This window comes from Nipponia nippon, unplaced genomic scaffold (assembly GCF_047370975.1).
Source record: "Nipponia nippon isolate SJK-2023a ecotype South Korea unplaced genomic scaffold, ASM4737097v1 scaffold_7, whole genome shotgun sequence".
NCBI classification, from domain to species: Eukaryota; Metazoa; Chordata; class Aves; order Pelecaniformes; family Threskiornithidae; genus Nipponia; species Nipponia nippon.
The window spans coordinates 33,083,368-33,103,709 of NW_028262391.1; the positions used below are offsets into that span (position 1 = coordinate 33,083,368).

Sequence of the window (20,342 nt, forward strand, 5' to 3'; positions counted from 1 at the left end):
TGAGAGGGCGGCTGTCCTGCCCTGCGTGGAGAGGGTGAGGGAGGCAGAGCGGCTCCTCTCTATGGTCGCGCCGGAAGTGCGGCGGGAGGTTCCGGTGAGGCGGCGCGCGGAGGTTAATGGCGGACGCGGTTCCCGCCGCTGAGCACTGAGCGCTGTTTCGCCGCCTCCCGCCGCGCCGCCATGTCCGTGGTGCCGCCCAACCGCTCGCAGACCGGCTGGCCCCGCGGGGTGAACCAGTTCGGGAACAAGTACATCCAGCAGACGAAGCCGCTCACGCTGGAGAGGACCATCAACCTGTGAGCGCCGCCTCGGGCCTGCCCGGGCCCTTCCCCGCCCCTCCCCGTCCCGTCCCGCTAGTGAGCCCTTCACCGCTCCGCCAACAGCCCCGGGGCCGCCCTCGGGCAGCCCGCGGGGGGTTTTCCCGCAGCAGCCGCCGCGCAAGGGCCGCCCGGCCCGGCCGGGGTCCCGGTCCTCCGGCGGCTGAGGGGAGAGCGGCGGGAGAGCCCGGTTGCCGGCGAGGGTCTCCCCCCCCTCCCCCCGGGGCGTGCTGTTAAGCTGTGAAACCCCACACTATAGGGTGTTGTGGGCACTGAAAGCTTCCCAGCCATCGGGGGCATGTGCAGCATTTAGTATACATGCTTTAGTATATGGGAGCAACGTCTGACTCGGGAAGCGTGAACCCCAAGTAGCAGAGTCGGGGTGTTCAGACGTGGTGAACATCATGTACGCTTCTCTCCGGGTGTGCTCTTTCCCAGGCATCTGCCTTTGGCGACAGAGAGAGGAACGAGCCATTGGCCGGGGTGGGATGTGTGCTTGCCCTGTGCAGTCAGTGGGATGTGGCTAGGTGTGCCTGGTGTTTGAATTTGAATTCAGAGTGGCTGCTACCAGAGAGAACTTTACTTCTGTCATAGATACAAGCTATTTGCTAATAAATATTTACTTAGTTTATATGAGAAGCCATATACTTTAGCTTCTTCCAGTAAACTCTGATGGGTGTATTCTTTGCTAAGTACATCCATCAAGTTGCAGAAACAGCAAATGTTAACTGTAACAGCTGATATTCAGTTTTAGCTATTAATCACAGACTCATGTATTTTTTTTTTTTTGCATAGCTGAGCTTATTCACAGTTAGTCTTATGGAAGTTCAAATATGAACTTCAGAGATTGGAATATTTTTATAGTGTTTCTGAAGAAAAGACTCATCAGAGAGCTGTGTTACCACCATAATTTTTTTTAAAAGTATAGGCTAAGGGTTTTGATGTACAGACTAATGTACTCACATTAGTATAGTGTGAATTAGTGTAGTAGATTATTAATAAAGATATCTGTGTATCTAAAACCGGAAATTATTCTAAGCTATAAGTGAAGGGGGGGGGGAGCTTGCTAATAAAGGTATTTGCCGTTAGGACACTGGTTGTTTTGTCTCACTTGTGTACATGAGAAAGGGCTCTAACGACTGCCACTGGCTTGTGATTTCTCCGCTATAAAAAATGAGGAATATTTGGGGGGGGAGGAAAAATTTGACGGTGGGAAGAATGTGTACTACTCAAGTTTGATATGTTTAAGTATTGGGGAAAGAATACATGACGAGATGTGTCTCAAGGAAAGCATTCCCCATGAAATCAGTCATTTATTCCATTAATTCAGTTGCTGTATGCCACAAGTCAATAAAACCCCAGTGATAACTGGTAACTGCCCAGAACCCATTTTCCTCTCACTTTTTGACATAGCCTGATGATCCTGTCTTCCCTCGAGGCCTCGTGCTGTCAGATCTCTGTGTTGCTTGGATTTTGTTGTACAGTAACATTTTCCTGTTGCCCTCTGTGCTCTCTAGGGCTGACCGATTTCTTGCCTAAGCTTTCTTTTCTGACTCTTCTCAGTCCCTCTTACCTGGAGAACTCTCCTGAGTTTCCACTATGCTGTCACTAGAGGAGGCAGAGGTCCAGCACCTGGCCCAACAGAGTGATCTGCTTGAACTCTTGATCTTACCGCAGGCCCTGCACTTATTGACACTCAGCATTTCTCTTCTGTGATCCAGATGTCTCGTTTCCCACTTCAAAACAAAACCACTTCTAACAGTTTAGTTCTCAGACTCTTCATTACTTCTGCAGAAAAAAACCCCCGCTGTCCTGTGCAGCTTCCATCCTTCCCAGCAGAGCTTCTCTCCTGTCCCTTTCCCAGCTCCTCTCAGAGCCTCAGCTGCCTTTTCTCTGCAGCGTGGAGATCAAAGAGGGTGGCTGTTGACTAACAATTGCTGCTGGTTCTTCTGGGCTTCTTTCCCTTTGAATCAGCACCACGCTAGCATGTTGACCAGCAGGACTTTCCGCACTTGTGTGCGTCATAGTGCAGATCTTGCAAGAGGGGCCCCATAAGTCACAAACAAGAACTTCTAGACGAGTGCTATGAATGAGTCACCCTTCCACCAAGCACAGAAGGTTCTGCCTCAGGGTGGATGCTGTGTCATAGTGATTTAAATTTACATTTCTTATTATATTGTAACATATTTTCTTCCCCTTACAGGTATCCTCTGACAAATTACACATTTGGTACAAAGGAACCCCTGTATGAGAAGGACAGTTCCGTGGCAGCTCGGTTTCAGCGCATGAGGGAAGAGTTTGACAAGATTGGCATGAGGCGGACAGTGGAAGGGGTTCTGATTGTACACGAGCACAGGCTGCCCCACGTGCTGTTACTGCAGCTGGGTACAACTTTTTTCAAGCTGTAAGTGTCTGTTCCTTGAATGTAACTTTTAGTTTAACTTCATTGTCACAGACCACTAAACACGTGGGCTAGAGGTTAAAGTGTGGTTGACTGATAGATGTTTTGAGTGTGATTCATTTCTTGCAAAGACTTAGTCTGGGAAAACTTTTTTGAATGGTGGGGTTTTCATCTAAAATGTATTTGTCTGACTCTGCTCAAGAGTGGGGTGATGGTTTTGAACCGACTGGAAATCTTAGTTATGGTGCATCACTATGGTAAAATCCTGTTTAAAACTCATTATCAGTAGTTAGTGTTTTGTTCTTACATTATAAATGCTGTTGTGCTTACATATTCTTATGCTATGGCTGCAAAAATGGTAAAGTGGGGCTCAAGAAATAAACCCTAGTAAATGCAGAATGATATCTGTTTACAAACTACTGGGTGAGCTGGGGACAGCAAGAAGGGTAGGCATCTGAATTTGAGAAAATTGGTTCAGTTCATCTCATAGTTACCACTGCTGGAGTGAAATTTTAGTGTTTGGATCATATGGTTGTGGTGGTGCTTGTTGTCTTTTTTTAAACTGGATGGGCTTGACTTGTCTCAAGTTATCCTGCTTGTGTTCTTGCTGTTATGTTTTTAACATTTATGTTGTTTGTTCTCAATTTTGTGCATGTATCTGTGAAATCTAATTTTATATCCAGATTCTTCTTTGACATCTTGATCTGGGGGATGTTTGTGGACAAAATAGGCTAGACTCTAAAAGTTTTGCAAAACTCTGTAGTGATGAAAATGTGTTTTTAGTTTTTTTCATTAACCTTGCATCAAATGCAGGATGGTTCCCCCACGAGTTTTATTTTCTGCTTCCTGTGTGCTTCAGTGAGTGCTGTTTTTGAGATAAGAACAAATACGGTCGGTATTTACAACTCTTTGTTCAACTTCTGGTGCTTTTATATTATTGCTAAAACTTTACCTTTTAAGTGTCCCACTTATTATCGTGTATATTGTTATACTTTGTCCTGCTGAAGTTAGTGTTTTATATAATAGTTATTTTTTTTAAGGGACATACAGTAGCCGTTCTAGTCATGGTTTTGGTGAAAGCTATCCTACTGTCTTCAAATTCAGCAAAGTTAGATTTGGAACTTCTGACTTAGGGGCCTTGAATGAATTTGTAACTCCCTGCCTGGAAGCACATCCAAACTTACACGTGAAAGTTGTTACATGCAATAAAACATAACTTTAGCTTTCATCATTGATTATTTTAACAGACCTGGTGGTGAACTCAATCCAGGAGAAGATGAGGTAGAAGGGCTCAAACGCTTAATGACAGAGGTCTGTTTTATTTTGTTGTGTTGCTATACCGGACTGTTGGATTATTTTAGAGTTGACAGAATAAGCCAAAGCATTACAGTAGTCTCCTTATCGCTTCTGTTATTTTGATGCTTTTGTGATGTTCTCAGGTAGTTAACAAATAAAGCAGTAAGTTTTCATTAATCTGCATCATGAGAGTGCGACAGAGTGGTCTAGTGGCTGACCCCCGACCTGCTGCTCAAGTCCTGTCTTCATTTGCAGCTTTGCTTTTTGGCTGGCTTCAGGCGAGTGAGCGTGCAGATGGGCAATAAAATATGTTGCGGAGCAGAACTGACGAGGACTTGGTTTTGAGAGAGTCTTCCCAATGCACCAATTAACCTTCCATGCTCTCCAAGTAACCTAAATTAATTCTGTCAGGTAGCGTAACAATGCATTTCATTCTTCCCATTGGTCTGACGGGACTCGGTTCAGCCGAACACAGCATGGAATTTGAAATGCTCTCGAAAGTGTCCTTGTCCTGTCAGGTGAGGCTTTTACTAAAAAATGTCATTTTGTACAAAAATACTCTAAAAAGCTATTAAAAGCTGTTCCAGAGCAGTTCTGGACTGCATCAGACCCTTATTACAGCAAGTCTTCATGCTTCCAGTGTATGTTTTCTAAACAAATTGACTTGGGGTAGTTAGAGCTTTGACTGTAACTGGATTTTTGGTAGATACTGGGTCGTCAGGATGGTGTTCAGCAAGACTGGGTGATTGATGACTGCATTGGTAACTGGTGGAGACCGAACTTTGAACCTCCACAGGTGAGTACTCACGTTGACTTCATCTTCTTCAGTCAAGTACTGATTGTTCTTCCAAAAGCCTTCAACCTACCAGTTGGGCTTTTTGAGTACTTGCTGCATGAGCAAAATTAGTTTTTCTGGTTTTTACCTATTTCATCTCCTTTCTGTGGCTGAGGAGAAACTACACACTTTTTTCTTCTGGAAACTCCTCTCTTCCTCCTCACACCCGTCCTGGTGGATGAGAAACCACTGGATGTAATAGCTTCTGGTCCTGTGCTGAGCCAGACACACCATGTAAATTCCTGTTTTAGCCACAATGGAGACTCTTGCACTGCTGCATATGGAACAGGTGCCCTGTGAATAAAATAGTCTTGCTACCTTATTTCTAAATGCTTTAATACTGAAAATACTTGCTCAGTTTGCTGTTACGCATTTCTGTCTTGTTGGGTTGTTTTAACTGCTCGTGAGTACTGGTGCGTCTTTGGATCCTGTCAATAGTTGTGACAACGGCAGCATTCCTTTCTGAGTACTTTCTTATAAAAGTGGTTTTCATTATTTGATGCCATGAAACAACAATATATGACACGTTGAAAGCTTGCACAGCACTTGATGATTTATAAAGTAGCACTTAAGATTGCACAATATTTTCAAAGCTCTGTACAGCCAATTTTTGTTGTTTTTTCTTCCAGTATCCCTATATCCCAGCTCATATTACAAAACCAAAAGAGCACAAAAAGCTTTTCTTGGTCCAGCTTCAAGAAAAGGGTAAGTGTTTGTTTGCAACAAAGGATCGTATTTATAACAATGTCTAAATGCTTGGAAATGCAAGGAAATGTGGTAGCAAGTTTGTGTTCATATGCTTGCAGTTGTTTGTAGTTGATCACTACAAAAGTTAAATGCCGATATCAGTTTTGAAGGCAGGTGATCCTTTGAACGTGAGTTTCTAGTAAATGCTCATTCCTGCTCCTGCATCAGTATATGTACAGCACATGACCCCCGTATTTAACTAGAAAAGGAATAAACCTACTCTAGTACTGCAGTGCTATATGCAGTGATCTTGTTTTGAGGTGGGGGGGGTGGCGGCGATACCTCTGCTGAATGTGTGGTGGTTTTTCTTAATCAACTTGTATTTGTTTTTAGCTTTGTTTGCAGTCCCAAAAAATTACAAGCTGGTCGCTGCACCATTGTTTGAGCTCTATGACAATGCACCAGGATATGGGCCCATTATTTCCAGCCTTCCTCAACTTTTGAGCAGGTATATTATGCTTTATTTGTATTATAGTTCTTGGGAACACATTTGCTGTGGGACACCAGAGCAAGGCTAGGCACTACAGAACCAGCTGTGAAAAGGTTGCAGCTATCCCAAAGAGCTCAGAATCTACCTCAGACAAGATGTGATGGACGATTTAGAGGCACCGATCGCAACTCGCTAGCACCGAAGTCCTATCTAGCAGTTGTAGCAAAGGAAGATGTGAAAGACAGTGGGGATGCAGCTGTGCACAGGCTAAGGAACAGCTTCTTGCAAGCGTTAGGCCCGTGTGAGAGTAAAAGCCAAGATGCGTGTTTGAGGCACTGAATTAGGTGTGCATGCTATCACAGCTTTGTGCCGATTAAATGCGGTGGGTTTTTTTTTAGACTCTGTGTAGTAGAGTTCATAACGTGTGGCGTTTTTATAACACAAGTATCTGTAGGGAGAGCTGTATTTTTTCCTTCCTTTTCCCAATGTACACGCTCTTTGGCTTTCTTACCTGAAAATGGCTTGTACTTCAGGTCTCCAGAGCTCACTAGTCTTACTGGTTTCTGTTACTTCAGCAAATGTTCAGGAATGCCAGGCATCCCACAGCCTGTCAGCTGTTCCTCAGGGAAATAGCTCTGTCATCCACCTACTTTGATGAAAAACGTCTGTTAGCAGAATGTCAGCACTGGTATTGCCCATGACAGGCTTGTGTCGTGCTGCGTTTTTTTTCCTCTATGTACCCCCAATTTTGGCAGTTGGGGGCTCCCCGCTCCCCCTGTTCTAAAGACAGCAGATACTTTCTCCCGAGTACCAGCAAAACACTGGCTATTACGCGGCCAAGTGCCAGTTTGGTACCAGTGCAACAGACGCATCCGAAGGACGGACATCTGGAAGTTGAGGTGGATGCTTGCTTTCCCTGCGTGAACGCCGTTTGTTGGGAAACGTAGCTGAGAAGAATTAGCTGTTCCGTTGAGTATGTCCGTCTGTTATTACCCTTGGAGTGTACGAAGTTGGCCCCCGATAGCAGAAATGCTGTGAAATAGTTGCTGGTGGGGGTACCTAACTCTCACTGGTATTTTCATATCTATGAAGCTCTCTTTAAGAGATGAAATGTTGATAATTAGTTCTTCTGCAATCTTAAGAGACTGTTGTGCAATGCTAGTGTAGAATTGGCTGTTAAAAGTGATGCTTCCTGCTATACTATAAAGCTGTCTTAGTAGAAAATTCACTTTTGTTCTGTCAGATGGAGGCTTATCAAGAGCAGAAACAAAACACTTGCTTATTCATTCCAAAATGTCACTTAAATAAAAAGAATGAAAATCCCTCACTTGGTGCAATCCTTTTAATTTTAGGTTCAACTTTATTTACAACTGAATTCCTGTGTACCTGAAGAGTCTGATAGAAGAAGCCGTCTCTGTGAGCACAGCTTTAAAATGTAGAGAAAAGAATACATGTGACGCAAGGGGTTTTTTTTATGTCATTCTTTTCCTGAAGGCCACTAAACTTTCTATTGTATGAATAGAGAAGTGAATCTCAACTGTTTAGGTAGTGGGATGGCAATGTGATATCAGTGTTTTAATCACTTTTCATTGTAATACTCACCAAATTTTTTTTTGTACAACATTAAACAAAATGGTTAAGATTCTGTTTGTCTTGGGTTTGGTTTTTTCTTTTTTTTTTTGTTATGCTTTAGTTGCATCCTACTTTTAGGTACGTATTTTAAACTTTATTACTTTCCTTCAGGAATACAGAAGATCTTGGAAACAAGAGGAGGACCTAACCCATTCAGGGACCGTTTGGATGCTCTGATTTGCATCCCTGAGCGGGGAATTAGTCTGAGGGAAAAATTAAACAGTATAAGTAGGTGCAATATAACCTTGAGTCTTAACTTAGAGAACAAAATCGCTGTTCTGAGGGAGTATGCGTACTTAAAGGCAAACGTAGCCTTTGTTCAAAGCTTCTCAGAACTGATCTGGAAGCGTTACTGTTTGTACAGGGCTTGGAGGAGATGTATTTTCTCCCTGTGTGTCCATTAAGAAAATTAACAACCCAACAAATTCTGTTGGACTGGCCTGAGATCCAGTTAAAATATGGAAGTAAAATTGATTTTGTATACTTTCTATAGCTACGGGGCTGAATTTGGGTCATGTTTAAATGTTTTGCTAATGCCATGTGCACGTGGTTCCGTGTTATGCCGAGCTGTTGCAGTAGACCAGTGTGCTGTGTCATCTTGCAAGGGATACTCATACTTCTGCTTCCTCACCTCGACATTTCAGTCTCTTGCAGGTAGTAAATATCAACCTTTATAGGTTGGTGGGGTTTTTTTATATGCTTGGCTAAACCTCAGTTCCAGCGGATATGTCCCTTCCTAATGCCTTTAGCTTTCCATAGTTTTGCTTAACTCTTTAAAAGACTCGTTTCCAAATTCTGCCTCTGACCAGAAGATGCACTCATCCTCATTTATGAAGGCGTCGTTGGAGAGCGCGTGCTGCCAAGAGAACCGACGCTTGCCAAGGTGCTCGGCTCTGTTGCCAGTCGTGCTGGTGAGCTATGTGCAGAACGATTGCCACAGCTTGATGCTTCAGTCCCATTGGATCTGTGTGGTATGGGATTGATACTGAAAAAATACTGGAAAATGTAATGGTAGGGCTGTTCGCTGTGGTCCCGTGGATGGAAGGCCTGGACATACGGTTAGCAAAATGTGTGGTTTCTTAGGCAACTGCTGGGGGGAGAACAAAGCTAGCAGGGGCGTGCGGAGCGGAGCCGTTCCTGCGTGGGGAAGTGAGGGAAGGAGGATGAAATAGACTTCTTTACCATTTAAGTAGTGTACTATTCACTACAAGAAGAACAAGCCGCAGAGCACTGCTGTCAGGGCCTGGCATTTAACAGCATCCCTCATCTTCCTCGCCGCATGCTGGGCTGAGAGTCAGGCTCATTTTTGTTCCAAGCCACCGGTGAGAGAGTGCTGCAAGCGCGGTACCAGCGCTCTGCTTTCTGCCGTGACTCCGTGCCTGTAGGTCTCGGGCTTTCCCGCAACCCCCCAGGCTTCGGCTGGGCGGAGGCTGCCCCGGAGCGGGCAGGCTGCCGGGGTGCAGAGCCTCTCCCCCGGTGCCGCAGGGCGGCGGGGCCCGCCGCTTCCCGCAGCGCCGCCCCGGCCGTGACTCAGCGGGCTGGGGAGCGGCCCGTGGCGGGGCGGGCGATCGCGGCCTCGGAGCCGGGGCGGGGGGGTTTGGGCCCGTTCCCTCCCCCGGCCTCCAGCGGGGGCGGCCCGGCCCGGCCCGGCCCCGGGGAGGAGCGGCGGCGGGGCGGGCGCTAGGCCGCAGGAGCCGGGGGAGCGCGGCGGGCCGGGGCCGGGGCCGAGGCGGCGGCGAGGGCTCCGCGATGCCGCTGCTGTTCCTGGAGCGCTTCCCCTGGCCCAGCCTCCGCACCTACACGGCGCTCAGCGCCCTGGCCCTGCTGGGCACCGGCCTCAGCGCCTACCGCGCCCTCAGCCAGGCCCCCGGCGGCGCCCAGCCGGACGGCGGGGCGGCGGGCACCGAGCCGGCCGAGCCCCCGCGCCGCGGCGGGCCGCGGGCCCTGGACGTCGCCTACTACCTGCTCTCCGACAGCCTCTGCGTCTGGGTGAGCCCTGGGCGGCCGGGCCGGGGCGGGCGGCGGGGCCTGCGGGCCCGGCCGGGCGGGTGGCGGCTGAGCCCGGCGGAGCGGAGCGGCGCGGCGCGGCGGGCCCCGCGGCCTGCGACCGGGAGGGAGCCGGCGGCGGCCGGCGCGGCCTCTGCCGGCACCTCCCCGCGGCTGGCGGGGAGAAGGCGGGCTCGGGAGGGGGGTCTCGTTATTGTCGTTTGAAAACTGCTCCCGGAATGAAGAGGGGGCTCCCGGCGGGCGGGGCGGGGAAAGGCGGCTCGGCGGGCAGGTGGGCTGCCCCAGCCGCGTCCCTTCCTTCCCCGGCCGGGGTGCTGGGGCTGCGATACAGCCGAGGGCCCTGAAGGTCCGGCCTGGGGCTTGTGCTTGCCCCGGGGCGTCCCCCGCTCGCTACGGGGGGTCCGGTGAAGCGTTTGGGAGCGCTTCGCGGCGGTGCCCGGCGGGCGCTGCGCTCGCACCCCTGGGCGCGCTGGGAGCCCGTAAGAGACCGCCAGGTGCTCCAGCCCCAGCGTTGCCTTCTTTCTTCTTTTAAAATAACGTTTGAAGTCATGCCGGCAAGAGGGAGCGTTCTCACCGTTTAAGAAAAAAAATGGAAAGGCTTTTCTGTAGCTCCTGAAACCCAAACCTGGCAATGGTACGTGAACTTGACTCAGGAATTTCTGTAGCTGAAATGAAGGCTCCAGAAGGGGATATCAAAAACCTAGCTGAGCTGTTGCTGTTGAACTTTCATGTGTCTCTCAGTCAGAGGTGGTATTAATTGGACATCTGCTTTACAACGTGCTTGCTTGACTGAGGCGCTGCTTTTTGAATATACCGAGTACATGGAGCCTGTTGAAGCTTGGTCTCAGGACCTTAAATTAAGAGCCCTGGAAAAGTTTATGGTATGTCCTTTAGAAATGACAGGGTGAGGCTGCTTCATCATCATCCCCCCCCCCCCCCCCTTTTTAGTGTTCCACGTAGGTCAAAAGTTAATTACAAGTGTCTTTGTCAAATGTGAGAAGCAGTTTTCCCAGGCCCGTGTATTCTGCTCCTTGCTGCTTTGCTTTAAAGCAGTTTCCCAAGAGGAATTTAAGCAGTATTGTTACAGAAGGGGGGGGGGTGTTATTCTGTATGTTTCGAGACAATGTCTGAACCTTGTTCCTGTAACAACAGATTCAAACTCGAGTTTTCTCATCTGCCGTATGTTAAACAAAACGAGCATCTCGGTGATCTGTAAGTTTTGTCCCCGTGTTCCTTGGTGCTAAGATTTGCTAATCTATATAAAACGGTTTATCCTGAAGAGGTAGGTTGGTTTGTTGGATATACTAGTGTATCAAACCGGCCATGTTAGTATTTCTGGAAAAAAGTTAAGTGACTTATCAGCTACTGTACGTGTCTTGGAAGAGGCCAGGCTTAAATTTCACCAAAAAAAAAAAATAAAGGCAGCTAAAACCATTCTGTGAACAATGGTAGGTTTTGTTAGGCCCGTTCTTTGCCTTTCTCCCTCTCTCTTTCTAAATAGAGCAAAAGTATTTGTCACTGACAGCTTTATTTCTTTCCAGGTACTAGTGAACACTGCCTGCTGTTTTCTGATGTTGGTTGCTAAGCTAATCCAGTGTATGGTGTTCGGCCCTCTTCGTGTCAGTGAGAGGCAGGTAAGACAGCTGTTTGTTGCCTTGGATATCTGTGGTGGTTCATAATTTCTTGCTGTGCGACTGGTGTGGTTTTCCATATGGAATTGCTTGAAAGTACATAAGAAGAGTAAATTGTAGAACAACTTAAGTCTTACCATTATACTTCTCGCCTTTGAAAATGCTGTTCGATAAAACCGTATCGAAGACAATCTGCCCAGGAAGCCCTTCATGGTTAGCTAGGATACCCACAGTCACAAGCTTCCAGTTTATTTCTGAAGGGAACTTTCCTTTTTCATTGATACTACTGTATTTTATAAGCCTATGGTCAACCTGAAAATCCTGCTTCCTTGATGAGCTCTGTCAGATTTCTTACAAGTGCACCCTCATTTCAGAATATTTATAAAGTGTTTTTCTTTATTCAGTTGGCATTTGGCAGCATTTCTCCATTGTTGTTAGTTATCAGCGCTGGCAGTGTGAGTTCCCTCTTGTACCTTGTTTTGTGCCTTGACTGCTGGAGAAGCGCTTTCCATCCTCAGGCACTGAGTGGATGGTTTACCTGCCCTCAGGTTTAAGAGGGAACCAGGCAGGCATATTCCCAAAGAAAGGAGGTAGGCAGGGCTGAAAACTCAGGCTGTTTAGTCCTGCTCTTGGGCTAGGTGGGAATGTTTATAAAAGTTCAGCAAGAGAACTGTTAAAGCCCAGGCTTTTTAAAAACAGGATCCTGCAGAAGATGAAAGCAGCAGCAGTGGTTTGAATAGTATCTGTCTATTTTTTTTTTTTTTAAAGAAAGGCATATGCTTAAGTTGCTCTGTGTAAATGCAGTAGCAGTGGTTTGAAGTGTGTTTTTATATTTTTTAAAAAAGTGTGTAAATGCAGTTCTTTAGGAAAGATGAGGATTTGTGACATGCAGAACCGAGGCACATACCCTTTCATTAATAGCCATGGATCTCTCAAAGCCTATTGTATTTGTGATTCACACCCCGCAGAGCCTCTGGGTGAAGTGTATTAAAAACAAGGCACTCTCAAACTGCATTGGGCCAGATTTTCTTTCCAGTCCGTGTTGGCTATAAGGATGTGGAATTTTAACCCGTGATAATTTCCAGGATGTTCTCTACCCTCTTAAAAACTGAAGTGAAAAGCAGTAATAGTGTGGATCCGTGTGCGTTTGGAGAGTGGGAGTATGCTTCAGTTCTCATGTAAAGGAAAGCTGGTTATTAATATTGGTGAGCCAAAAATGTTAGCATTATGAAGGAATTCTGGGCCTGTCTTAACTAAACTCCTGGTGATTTCATCGTGTTCTTTAACAAAACATTTTATTTCATATTTTTTTTTATCCCCAACAAGCTGGCTTGCTATCTGCTACTTGAGACCATCATATTGTTTCTTTCATACTGCATGTGTGTGGGAATAATTTTTTTTCATTGCTAATGCGTCTCATTCTCCACTGTAGGCATTGTGCTTTTTAAGGGCAGACTTTGTCATCTTTTCTTAATCATCTCTACTTTTTGACAGGTTTTTGGAAGCAAGGTGCTAGGCTTTTTGGGCGTCTTGTCTAACTAACCGTGGCAGTTCTAGCAAAGAGTACACGTAGCTGTCCTGCATGGGCATGGAGAATCAAACCGAGACCAAACTTGGTTTGCGCTAAGCACTTTTTTAGAAGTACAGCAGGAAACTACATTGTGCGCTGTGTTGCACAGTTATGCTGCAGTGGTACAAAAGACTAGATAGACACTAAGGACCGCTAATATTTCTAATATGTTTTTAATTCAGTAGGGTAACAAATACTATTCAAGATGTGTATGCAGTGGGCTTTTGCTAACGTATTGTCACATTTCTACTTCCATCTTTTTTTTTTTTTTTCTTTCTCTTTTTCCCCTCCTTCTCTCCCCTGCATGTGGATTGTCAGTGCTTTCGCTACAGTAACCAAATGTCTTCCTTTACAGCATCTCAAAGATAAATTCTGGAATTTCATTTTCTACAAGTTCATCTTCATCTTTGGTGTGCTGAATGTTCAGACAGTGGAAGAAGTGGTGATGTGGTGCCTCTGGTTCTCTGCACTTGTGTTTCTTCATCTTATGGTTCAGCTCTGCAAGGACCGCTTTGAATATGTAAGTTTTGATTAAGGGCTGCCTTTTGGGACATGCAAATTCTGTTTCTGGTTCGGGCACTGGCTCATGATAGGTTACAAACAGATCTTTTAGACCTTTTCCTCACTCTATGATGCTGAACACGTGCACCTTCCAGGAGCTTCAAATACTTGCTTTAAAGTGCAATGTCAGTCTTACTCCATTGGTTTTCCCATCAGACAAATGGAGCTGAAGATACTTATTTTCTTTGATAAATTGCTCCTTATGTGCCCTGTAATTATTCTACATAACCCCGTGAGATGTCTCCATAGCTCTCCTTAGTGAAGAAATGTTGACAACAGAATGTCCCTTAGATTGGTGCCCTTTGATATTCGTCCGTAAAGCCTGTTTCTGCCGATTTTGTGCTCAGGTTTTAAGCTCGTTTACATCTACCAAATGTCGACTGCCAATGTCTTTGCAATATACAGTACAACTTTCTCCATAAGCTATATCCCGTTTTCTGTTAATACCAGGAATAAATTCAGTAGAGATGCAGAAAGTGAAGGCTAGGCAAGGAAGAAGGAACTGGAATTTGGACAGTAAATCTTGCCCTTTAAACATCTATAATGGACATGCATTTTCCTCACCTCCTCTGTCCTGGAATAAAAGTTTGAACTAAACTGAGTCCATGAATTTCCTTTTGGTAGCTCTGTGCTTTGCAATATTTTTTTTTTTTGTAATATCCAGTAAGGCCTGTTAATTCTCAAGTAGCTAAGCACTAAGCTTGAAACTAGATTGGCTGGGGTTAGGAAAATTGAGACAGAAGTGAACAAGGCAGTCATCTGGTATTTTTAGTGTGGTTCAGAAAGCTGTAAAAGAACAAAGCTCATGTGGGAAGAAATCCTTATTATAGTCCTTCTGCATTCAAAGCATGTATCGTAATTCTTTACTTGGACAAATGGTACTTGTGTGATCTGCATTGCAAACTCAGGGGGATGTGGAACTGAACCAGATATAAACAAGGAAGAAAGAACGAATTTAAAAACAAAACATGGGAGTCAACTTCATCAGTCAGACCAGAGTGAAGCTTTGGGCCACTCCTTCTTTCCTTGTCCTGTTCTTCCCGTTTGTGCCCTGAAAATAACGGGATGGACCACCTAAATACTTTGCCTCTTGGGTTGTCTTTGATTTAGGCAGCCTAGGTGTACCCTACTGTTAAGGTAGTTTAGAGAACTAATATACTGTATATGCTATTGAATAAGACAACTGTTTTCAGTAGACTCTGTCCAGCAGTCTCTAGCTGCAAGTTAAATTTTTTGGGGAGATGTTATTTTCTTCTGGAAGAAAGAGACATTGTAAGAACTAGAGACTGGAAGATAAAGCTGGACAAATTCAGATCAGCTGTAAGGTGAAAAATGGGCAGAACAATTATCCTCATTGCTCAAAGACTGTATATTAAGGTTGGGTGTCTTTCTAAAATGCATGTTCATCCTAAGCAGATGCCATGTATTTGATGCAGAAACTACCGTATGAGAGTGTGTCTGTGGTTTTCTGGCACAGGTGATCTAAACATCAGATCAAATAATTGTAATGATCCCTGCTGGCTTTAAAAGCCTGGTGAATGTAAATGACAGCAAGATGAACGAGACTTTGGGATGGTGTGTGGTTTTAGCTTTATTCTGCGTCATTTATTACTATGTTGCGTGGTTGAAGTCATGTAATTGGTTTTATCCTAGAAAGCAAAAGATTTTCCTGAATGAGGACTTGTTTGATGAGGTGACTATGGAAGGCAGGGTGGATGAAGTACTTCTTTAAACCTGTTATGTATTTACATATTTGTGTTGCAGCTTTCCTTTTCTCCTACCACACCCATGAGCAGCCACATCAGAGTCCTGACCCTGCTCATAGCCATGCTCCTGTCCTGCTGTGGATTAGCAGTCGTCTGTGGTATTATTGGCTACACTCATGGCATGCACACGTTGGCTTTCATGGCAGCAGAGGTGAGACTTCCTTCATACGTGTCCTGGTTTCTGCTTTGCTTTTCACCCCTCACTTGGGGGTATCTTGGCACGCGATGGGTTTTCTTTTAGTTTCCCACAAGGAAGAAACTCCAAAGATGCAAACAAGCCCTCCCCTGTTTTAGAGTAGTTGCCAGATCTGCATGCTTTCTCTCTTCAGAGTTTAAGCCTGCAAAAAAAATCTTTGTCTGAAGAGGAGAATGAGAGGATAAATCCGTGAGATGATGCTGAAATCAAATGCAGTCTCTGAAAAAATAATGGTTGTGCTTGATGAGCGTTGCAAAAAGGGTTAGTTGAAATGGCCACTAGAGAGAGGGAGAGAGTGTATATAAAAGTGTAATGTGCACCTCAGCCTGTTTCTTTGAGGTTGTTATTTTCTATTTCATTCCTCCCCAAAAGGAATGAGACTAACATCCTTTCCTTAAGGCATACTCATGGGTTTTGCTTATGTTTGTGCAGAGATGCATCTCAGCTGAGATGAGCAACTCATGTTTGTGCACTCCTGAACCCATTGCCGTGTGGAGTAAACATCAATATGTTTGTGGAGTGAACATCAGTATGTTTTTGATGTTATAGCGGGTTGTTGCACTCTGCCTGAGGAAGTGATAATCTTAAACAACGGGGAGGTAACCAGTAAAATTGCAAGTAAGTCGTGTTAGCACATCCTCAGTTCAGATAACAAGTAGCATGTACGGTTTATTTTTCTTCTCCTATCTTGAATTCATACTTGGAGTCAGTCTGGAGGAAAGAAAACAGTCAGCTGATAGTAGGAGAATATGATGCTGGTCACAGCACAGTTCAGTTATTTAATATGTCAGTTTACTTTTCCCTAAATAGGAGAATTTGCAAGGCCAGATTTGTAATTACGCAGTGGAAGGGTACTGAAGATCTGTCAGTGTCTCTAACAGGTGGGGTGTCGGTGGTGTTGTATCTCTTATCTTGGCTTGGCAGAAGGATGTATCAGCCTTGTACCAGTGTGGGGTAGGTTTATCAGGGAGTGTTACAGTGCCAAAGTGTTTCCTCGTTAGTGCTGCACCATGCGGTGGTGTACGTGTTTTGGGTTGCAGGATGGGGCTCAGCTATTCATTTCAGTGGGAGCTGTTCTTTCTGCTTATTAACAAAGGAGTGGCTCAGCCAGCATAAGTGTACGGTCCTCAGCCAAGGTGCTGCTGGTGGACAGCAGAGGAGGTTTGTGGGGAGCTGTTGTGGTTGGTGCGTGGCAGTGGATTGTTGCATGCTGAAGCCAGTTCTGCTTCCATTATCACTGCGCTTTGCTTGGTTTTCATCAAAATTCATTCTTCATTAATCTAGGTGATTCTTACTGTAATACCGTTGATATGGCATATAGCCACCATAGAAGTGATGCTATACAATATTATATAGCAGTTAACATCATAGAATTTAATTTATTGGCTATTCTCACCCAAAATCAAATCCCCTTGAGGTACACATCGGACTTTCCCATCCTGCTGCATTACCCACCAAGTGCACCCAGGTCCTTGAGCAAAAGCAGTGGGTTTGCCTTTGCCCGAGGCAGGAATAACCCAGACTGTCTTCCCCAGCATATTTTTTAGGTGCACTACAGGGACTTTATCCCCTTCCACAGTACGTAGAAGTTTTGACTGGGCAGGGCCAGCTTGATTGGCAGATCCTCTAGTGTTGACTCACCAGGTGGCTTTTACTAAATGTGTATCCCAATGTTTGAATGTCCCACCACCCATTGCTCTCAGTGTAGTCTTTAACAGTCCATTGTATTGTTTGATTTTCCCAGGGGCTGGTGCATGATAGGGGATGTGATATACCCACTCAATGCCATGCTCTTTGGCCCAGGTGTCTATGAGGTTGTTTCAGAGATGAGTCCTGTTGTCTGACTCAGTTCTTTCTGGGGTGCCATGTTGCCATAGGACTTGCTTTTCACGGGCCAGGATAGTGCATGAACTGTCTCCTGTTTAATTTGTTCAAAGGCTTGTCGTTGCTCAGGGACCCACTTGAAATCGTTCTTCCGAGTCACTTGAAATACCCTCTCCTGAGGTAGTCTATGCCAAGGATGCACGGGGCCTCTGGACCAGGCACAATGGGGTGCTTTTGCCAGTCATTCCCAGTTAGACTCACTTCAGCCTCCAATACAGTCAGCTGTTGGGATCCTCCTGTCACTCCAGAAATACAGATGGGTTCTGCCCCTTTATAGCTTGATGGCATTTTAGGGTACACTGTGCACCGGTGTCCACTAGAACTTTATACTCCTGTGGGGTTGATGTGCCAGGCCGTTGAATCCACACAGTCCAGTACACCTGGTTGTCCCTTTCCTCCACCTGGCTGGAGGCAAGGCCCCTCTAGTCCTGGTCATAGTATTTGTTACTCACTTCTTGTAAATATGAGTCAGGAGTCCCTTCGTTAAGATCAGAAGTGAGATCAGCTCATCTGCTCTGGCTGGGGAGCTGCCCACTAGAAACTGGAGCAGCAGTTTTCCTGGAAGAACCCCCATTTGGGATTGTTTTGCCTTGCAACTCACGTACCAGTGTCTCTAGGGTCGAGGCAGATTTTCCATCCCACTTCCTCGTGTCCTCTCCGTGGTCACGCAGGCAAAACCATAGGGTGCCTCGTGGTGTGTACTCTCTGTATCCTCTCTTGAGCAGAGGGATGCTTACTCCTAATAGCTGAGATACTGGTCCGTACAGGTTGGGAGTAGGGCATATCCTCTTTTGAGTTGCTGGAACTCCCAGGACAGTTTCTCCACAGCTGAGACAAGGGAGGAAGAAACATTTTCTTCGTATTGCTGGAGTTGGCCAGCCAGTTCATCCACCGTTGGTTCCTCTCCATCTTTCCAGGTCAGTATTGCCAATGAGTTGGCATACCATGATGGTACAGACTTCTGTACAAACTTCCACCATGTGGGTTGTGTGCACTGGACTTCATCTGGATCTTTGGATAACTGCTTGTTGTCCAGGTCACTATAAATCACCTCCAGCACGGCTAATTCCCTCAGGTACTGGATACCTCTCTCCATGGTGGTCTGCTTGCCTGGGTGACATATAACATCTTCCTTGAAGGGACGCCTTTCCTTCACACCTGACAGGAGTTGCCTCCAGAGGCTGAGGGCTTGTGCCCCTTTGCCAGTCACTTTGTCAATGCTCCCTTCCCTAGAAAGGGATCCCAGATGCTTGGCTTCCCTACCCTCTAATTCCAGGCTACTGGCCCCGTTACCCCAGCATCGGAGCAGCCAGATGACAATGTGCTTGCCTGGATCATGGCTGAAATCTTTTCACATGTCTCGCAGCTCGCTCAGGGATAGGGATCAGGTGGTTACCATCTCATTTATGAGTTCTGCCTCTTCGTCCTCCTCTTCTTATGATGGCCCTGTTTTTATATCTTCCCTTACTAAATGAGCTGACTTCTGCTTCCAAGATTTCTTCCTGTGTATAGGGATGACTGATACCGGCATGGGTTGGTTCTCTGGTTCAGCTGCAGTGCCTGTCACGGGGGTTGGAGTCACTGCAGTGCCTGTTGTTTGGTCATCAGATCCAGAGACCTTCTATTCCCCTTGATGGTACTGAACAGTGTTGAACAGAGCTCGGTAGGCGTGGGCCTGCCCCAGCACGTTGCAGTGATTTGTGTCTCTCTGGAACTGCCAGGGTGACAGCGTATGGGTAAGAATCAGGCGGAAGGCCAACAAGGCAGATATCATGGTGGGAGTCTGTTACAGACCACCCAAGCAGGATGAAGAGGCAGACGAAATATTCTATAAGCAGCTGGGAGAAGTCTCACAGTCGCTAGCCCTTGTTCTCATGGGGGACTTCAACTTACCAGATGCCTGCTGGGAACACAGTACAGCAGAGAGGAAACAGTGCAGGAGGTTCCTGGAGTGTGTGGAAGAGAACTGCCTGACACAGCTGGTGAGGGAGCCAGCTAGGGAAGGCACCCGCTGGACCTCTTGTTTGTGAGCAGAGAAGGCCTGGTGGGTGATGTGACGGTTGGAGGCCGTCTTGGGCACAGCGATCACAAAATGGTAGAGTTTTTGATTCTTGGAGAAGTAGGGAGGGGGGTCAGCAGAACTGCTACCTTGGGCTTCTGGAGTGCAGACTTTGGCCTGTTTAGGGGCCTGGTTGGCAGAGTCCCTTGGGAGGCAGTCCTGAGGGGCAAAGGAGTCCAGGAAGGCTGGACATTCTTCAAGAAGGAAATCTTAAAGGCACAGGAGCAGGCTGTTCCCAAGTGCCAAAAGACGAGCCGGCGGGAGAGAAGACCGGCCTGGCTGAACAGAGAGCTTTGGCTGGAACTCGGGAATAAAAGCAGAGTTTACAACCTTTGGAAGAAGGGGCAGGCAACTCAGGAGGACTACAAGGATGTCGTGAGGTTATGCAGGGGGAGGATTAGAAGGGCCAAAGCCCAGCTGGAACTTAATCTGGCTACTGCCATAGAAGACAACAAAAAATGTTTCTACAAATGCATTAGCAACAAAAGGAGAGCTAAGGAGAATATTCATCCTTTACTGGATGTGGAGGGAAGCATAGTGACAGAGGACAAGGAAAAGGCTGAGGTACTTAGCGCCTTCTTTGCCTCAGTCTTTAATAGTCAGATCAGTTGTTCTCGGGGTACCCAGCCCCCTGAGCTGGAAGACAGGGACAGGGAGCAGAATGAAGCTCTCATAATCCAAGGGGAAATGGTGACCTGCTACACCACTTAGACGCACAAGTCTATGGGGCTGGATGGGATCCACCCAAGGGTACTGAGGGAGCTGGCAGAGGTGCTGGCTAACTGGGGAGGTCCCAGTCGGCTGGAGGTTAGCAAATGTGACACCCATCTACAAGAAGGGCTGGAAGGAGGATCCGGGAAACTACAGGCCTGTCAGCCTGACCTTGGTGCCGGGGAAGATTATGGAGCAGATCATCCCGAGTGCCATCATGTGGCACATATGGGACAACCAGGGGATCAGCCCCAGGCAGCATGGGTTTATGAAAGGGAGGTCCTGCTTCACTAACCTGA

At 46.5% G+C, this 20,342-nt stretch overlaps 2 protein-coding genes across 5 annotated transcripts in view; both read left to right on the top strand.

Annotated features, from left to right (window-relative positions):
- Positions 1-21: 21 nt before the first annotated feature.
- On the top strand, positions 22-7,668 carry NUDT21 (nudix hydrolase 21). 2 transcript variants are annotated; one of them, XR_015700713.1, is made up of 7 exons: positions 22-296; positions 2,521-2,721; positions 3,966-4,029; positions 4,721-4,810; positions 4,968-5,138; positions 5,479-5,554; positions 5,930-5,989. XR_015700713.1 is itself a non-coding variant. In XM_087740403.1 (7 exons), the coding sequence occupies exons 1-7, from the start codon at positions 181-183 to the stop codon at positions 7,398-7,400; spliced, it is 684 nt and encodes a 227-aa protein (XP_087596529.1). In that variant the 5' UTR covers positions 27-180; the 3' UTR covers positions 7,401-7,668. The 2 variants fall into 2 exon arrangements, 1 of the variants encoding a protein (XP_087596529.1); XM_087740403.1 differs by lacking the exon at positions 4,968-5,138 and adding an exon at positions 7,379-7,668 and having other exon boundaries at positions 27-296; positions 5,930-6,044.
- Positions 7,669-9,199: 1,531 nt separating this feature from the next.
- Positions 9,200-20,342, top strand: part of AMFR (autocrine motility factor receptor) — a 35,983-nt gene continuing 24,840 nt past the window's right edge. The window contains exons 1-5 of one of the 3 annotated variants that reach the window (XM_087740400.1): positions 10,224-10,299; positions 10,407-10,546; positions 11,207-11,299; positions 13,222-13,386; positions 15,192-15,344. In XM_087740400.1, coding sequence (XP_087596526.1) covers positions 10,487-10,546; positions 11,207-11,299; positions 13,222-13,386; positions 15,192-15,344 — 471 coding nt within the window. In that variant the 5' untranslated portion in view covers positions 10,224-10,299; positions 10,407-10,486. Of the gene's footprint in view, positions 9,648-10,223; positions 10,300-10,352; positions 10,547-11,206; positions 11,300-13,221; positions 13,387-15,191; positions 15,345-20,342 lie in introns of those variants that run through there. The other 2 variants (XM_087740398.1, XM_087740399.1) reach the window with 2 other exon arrangements.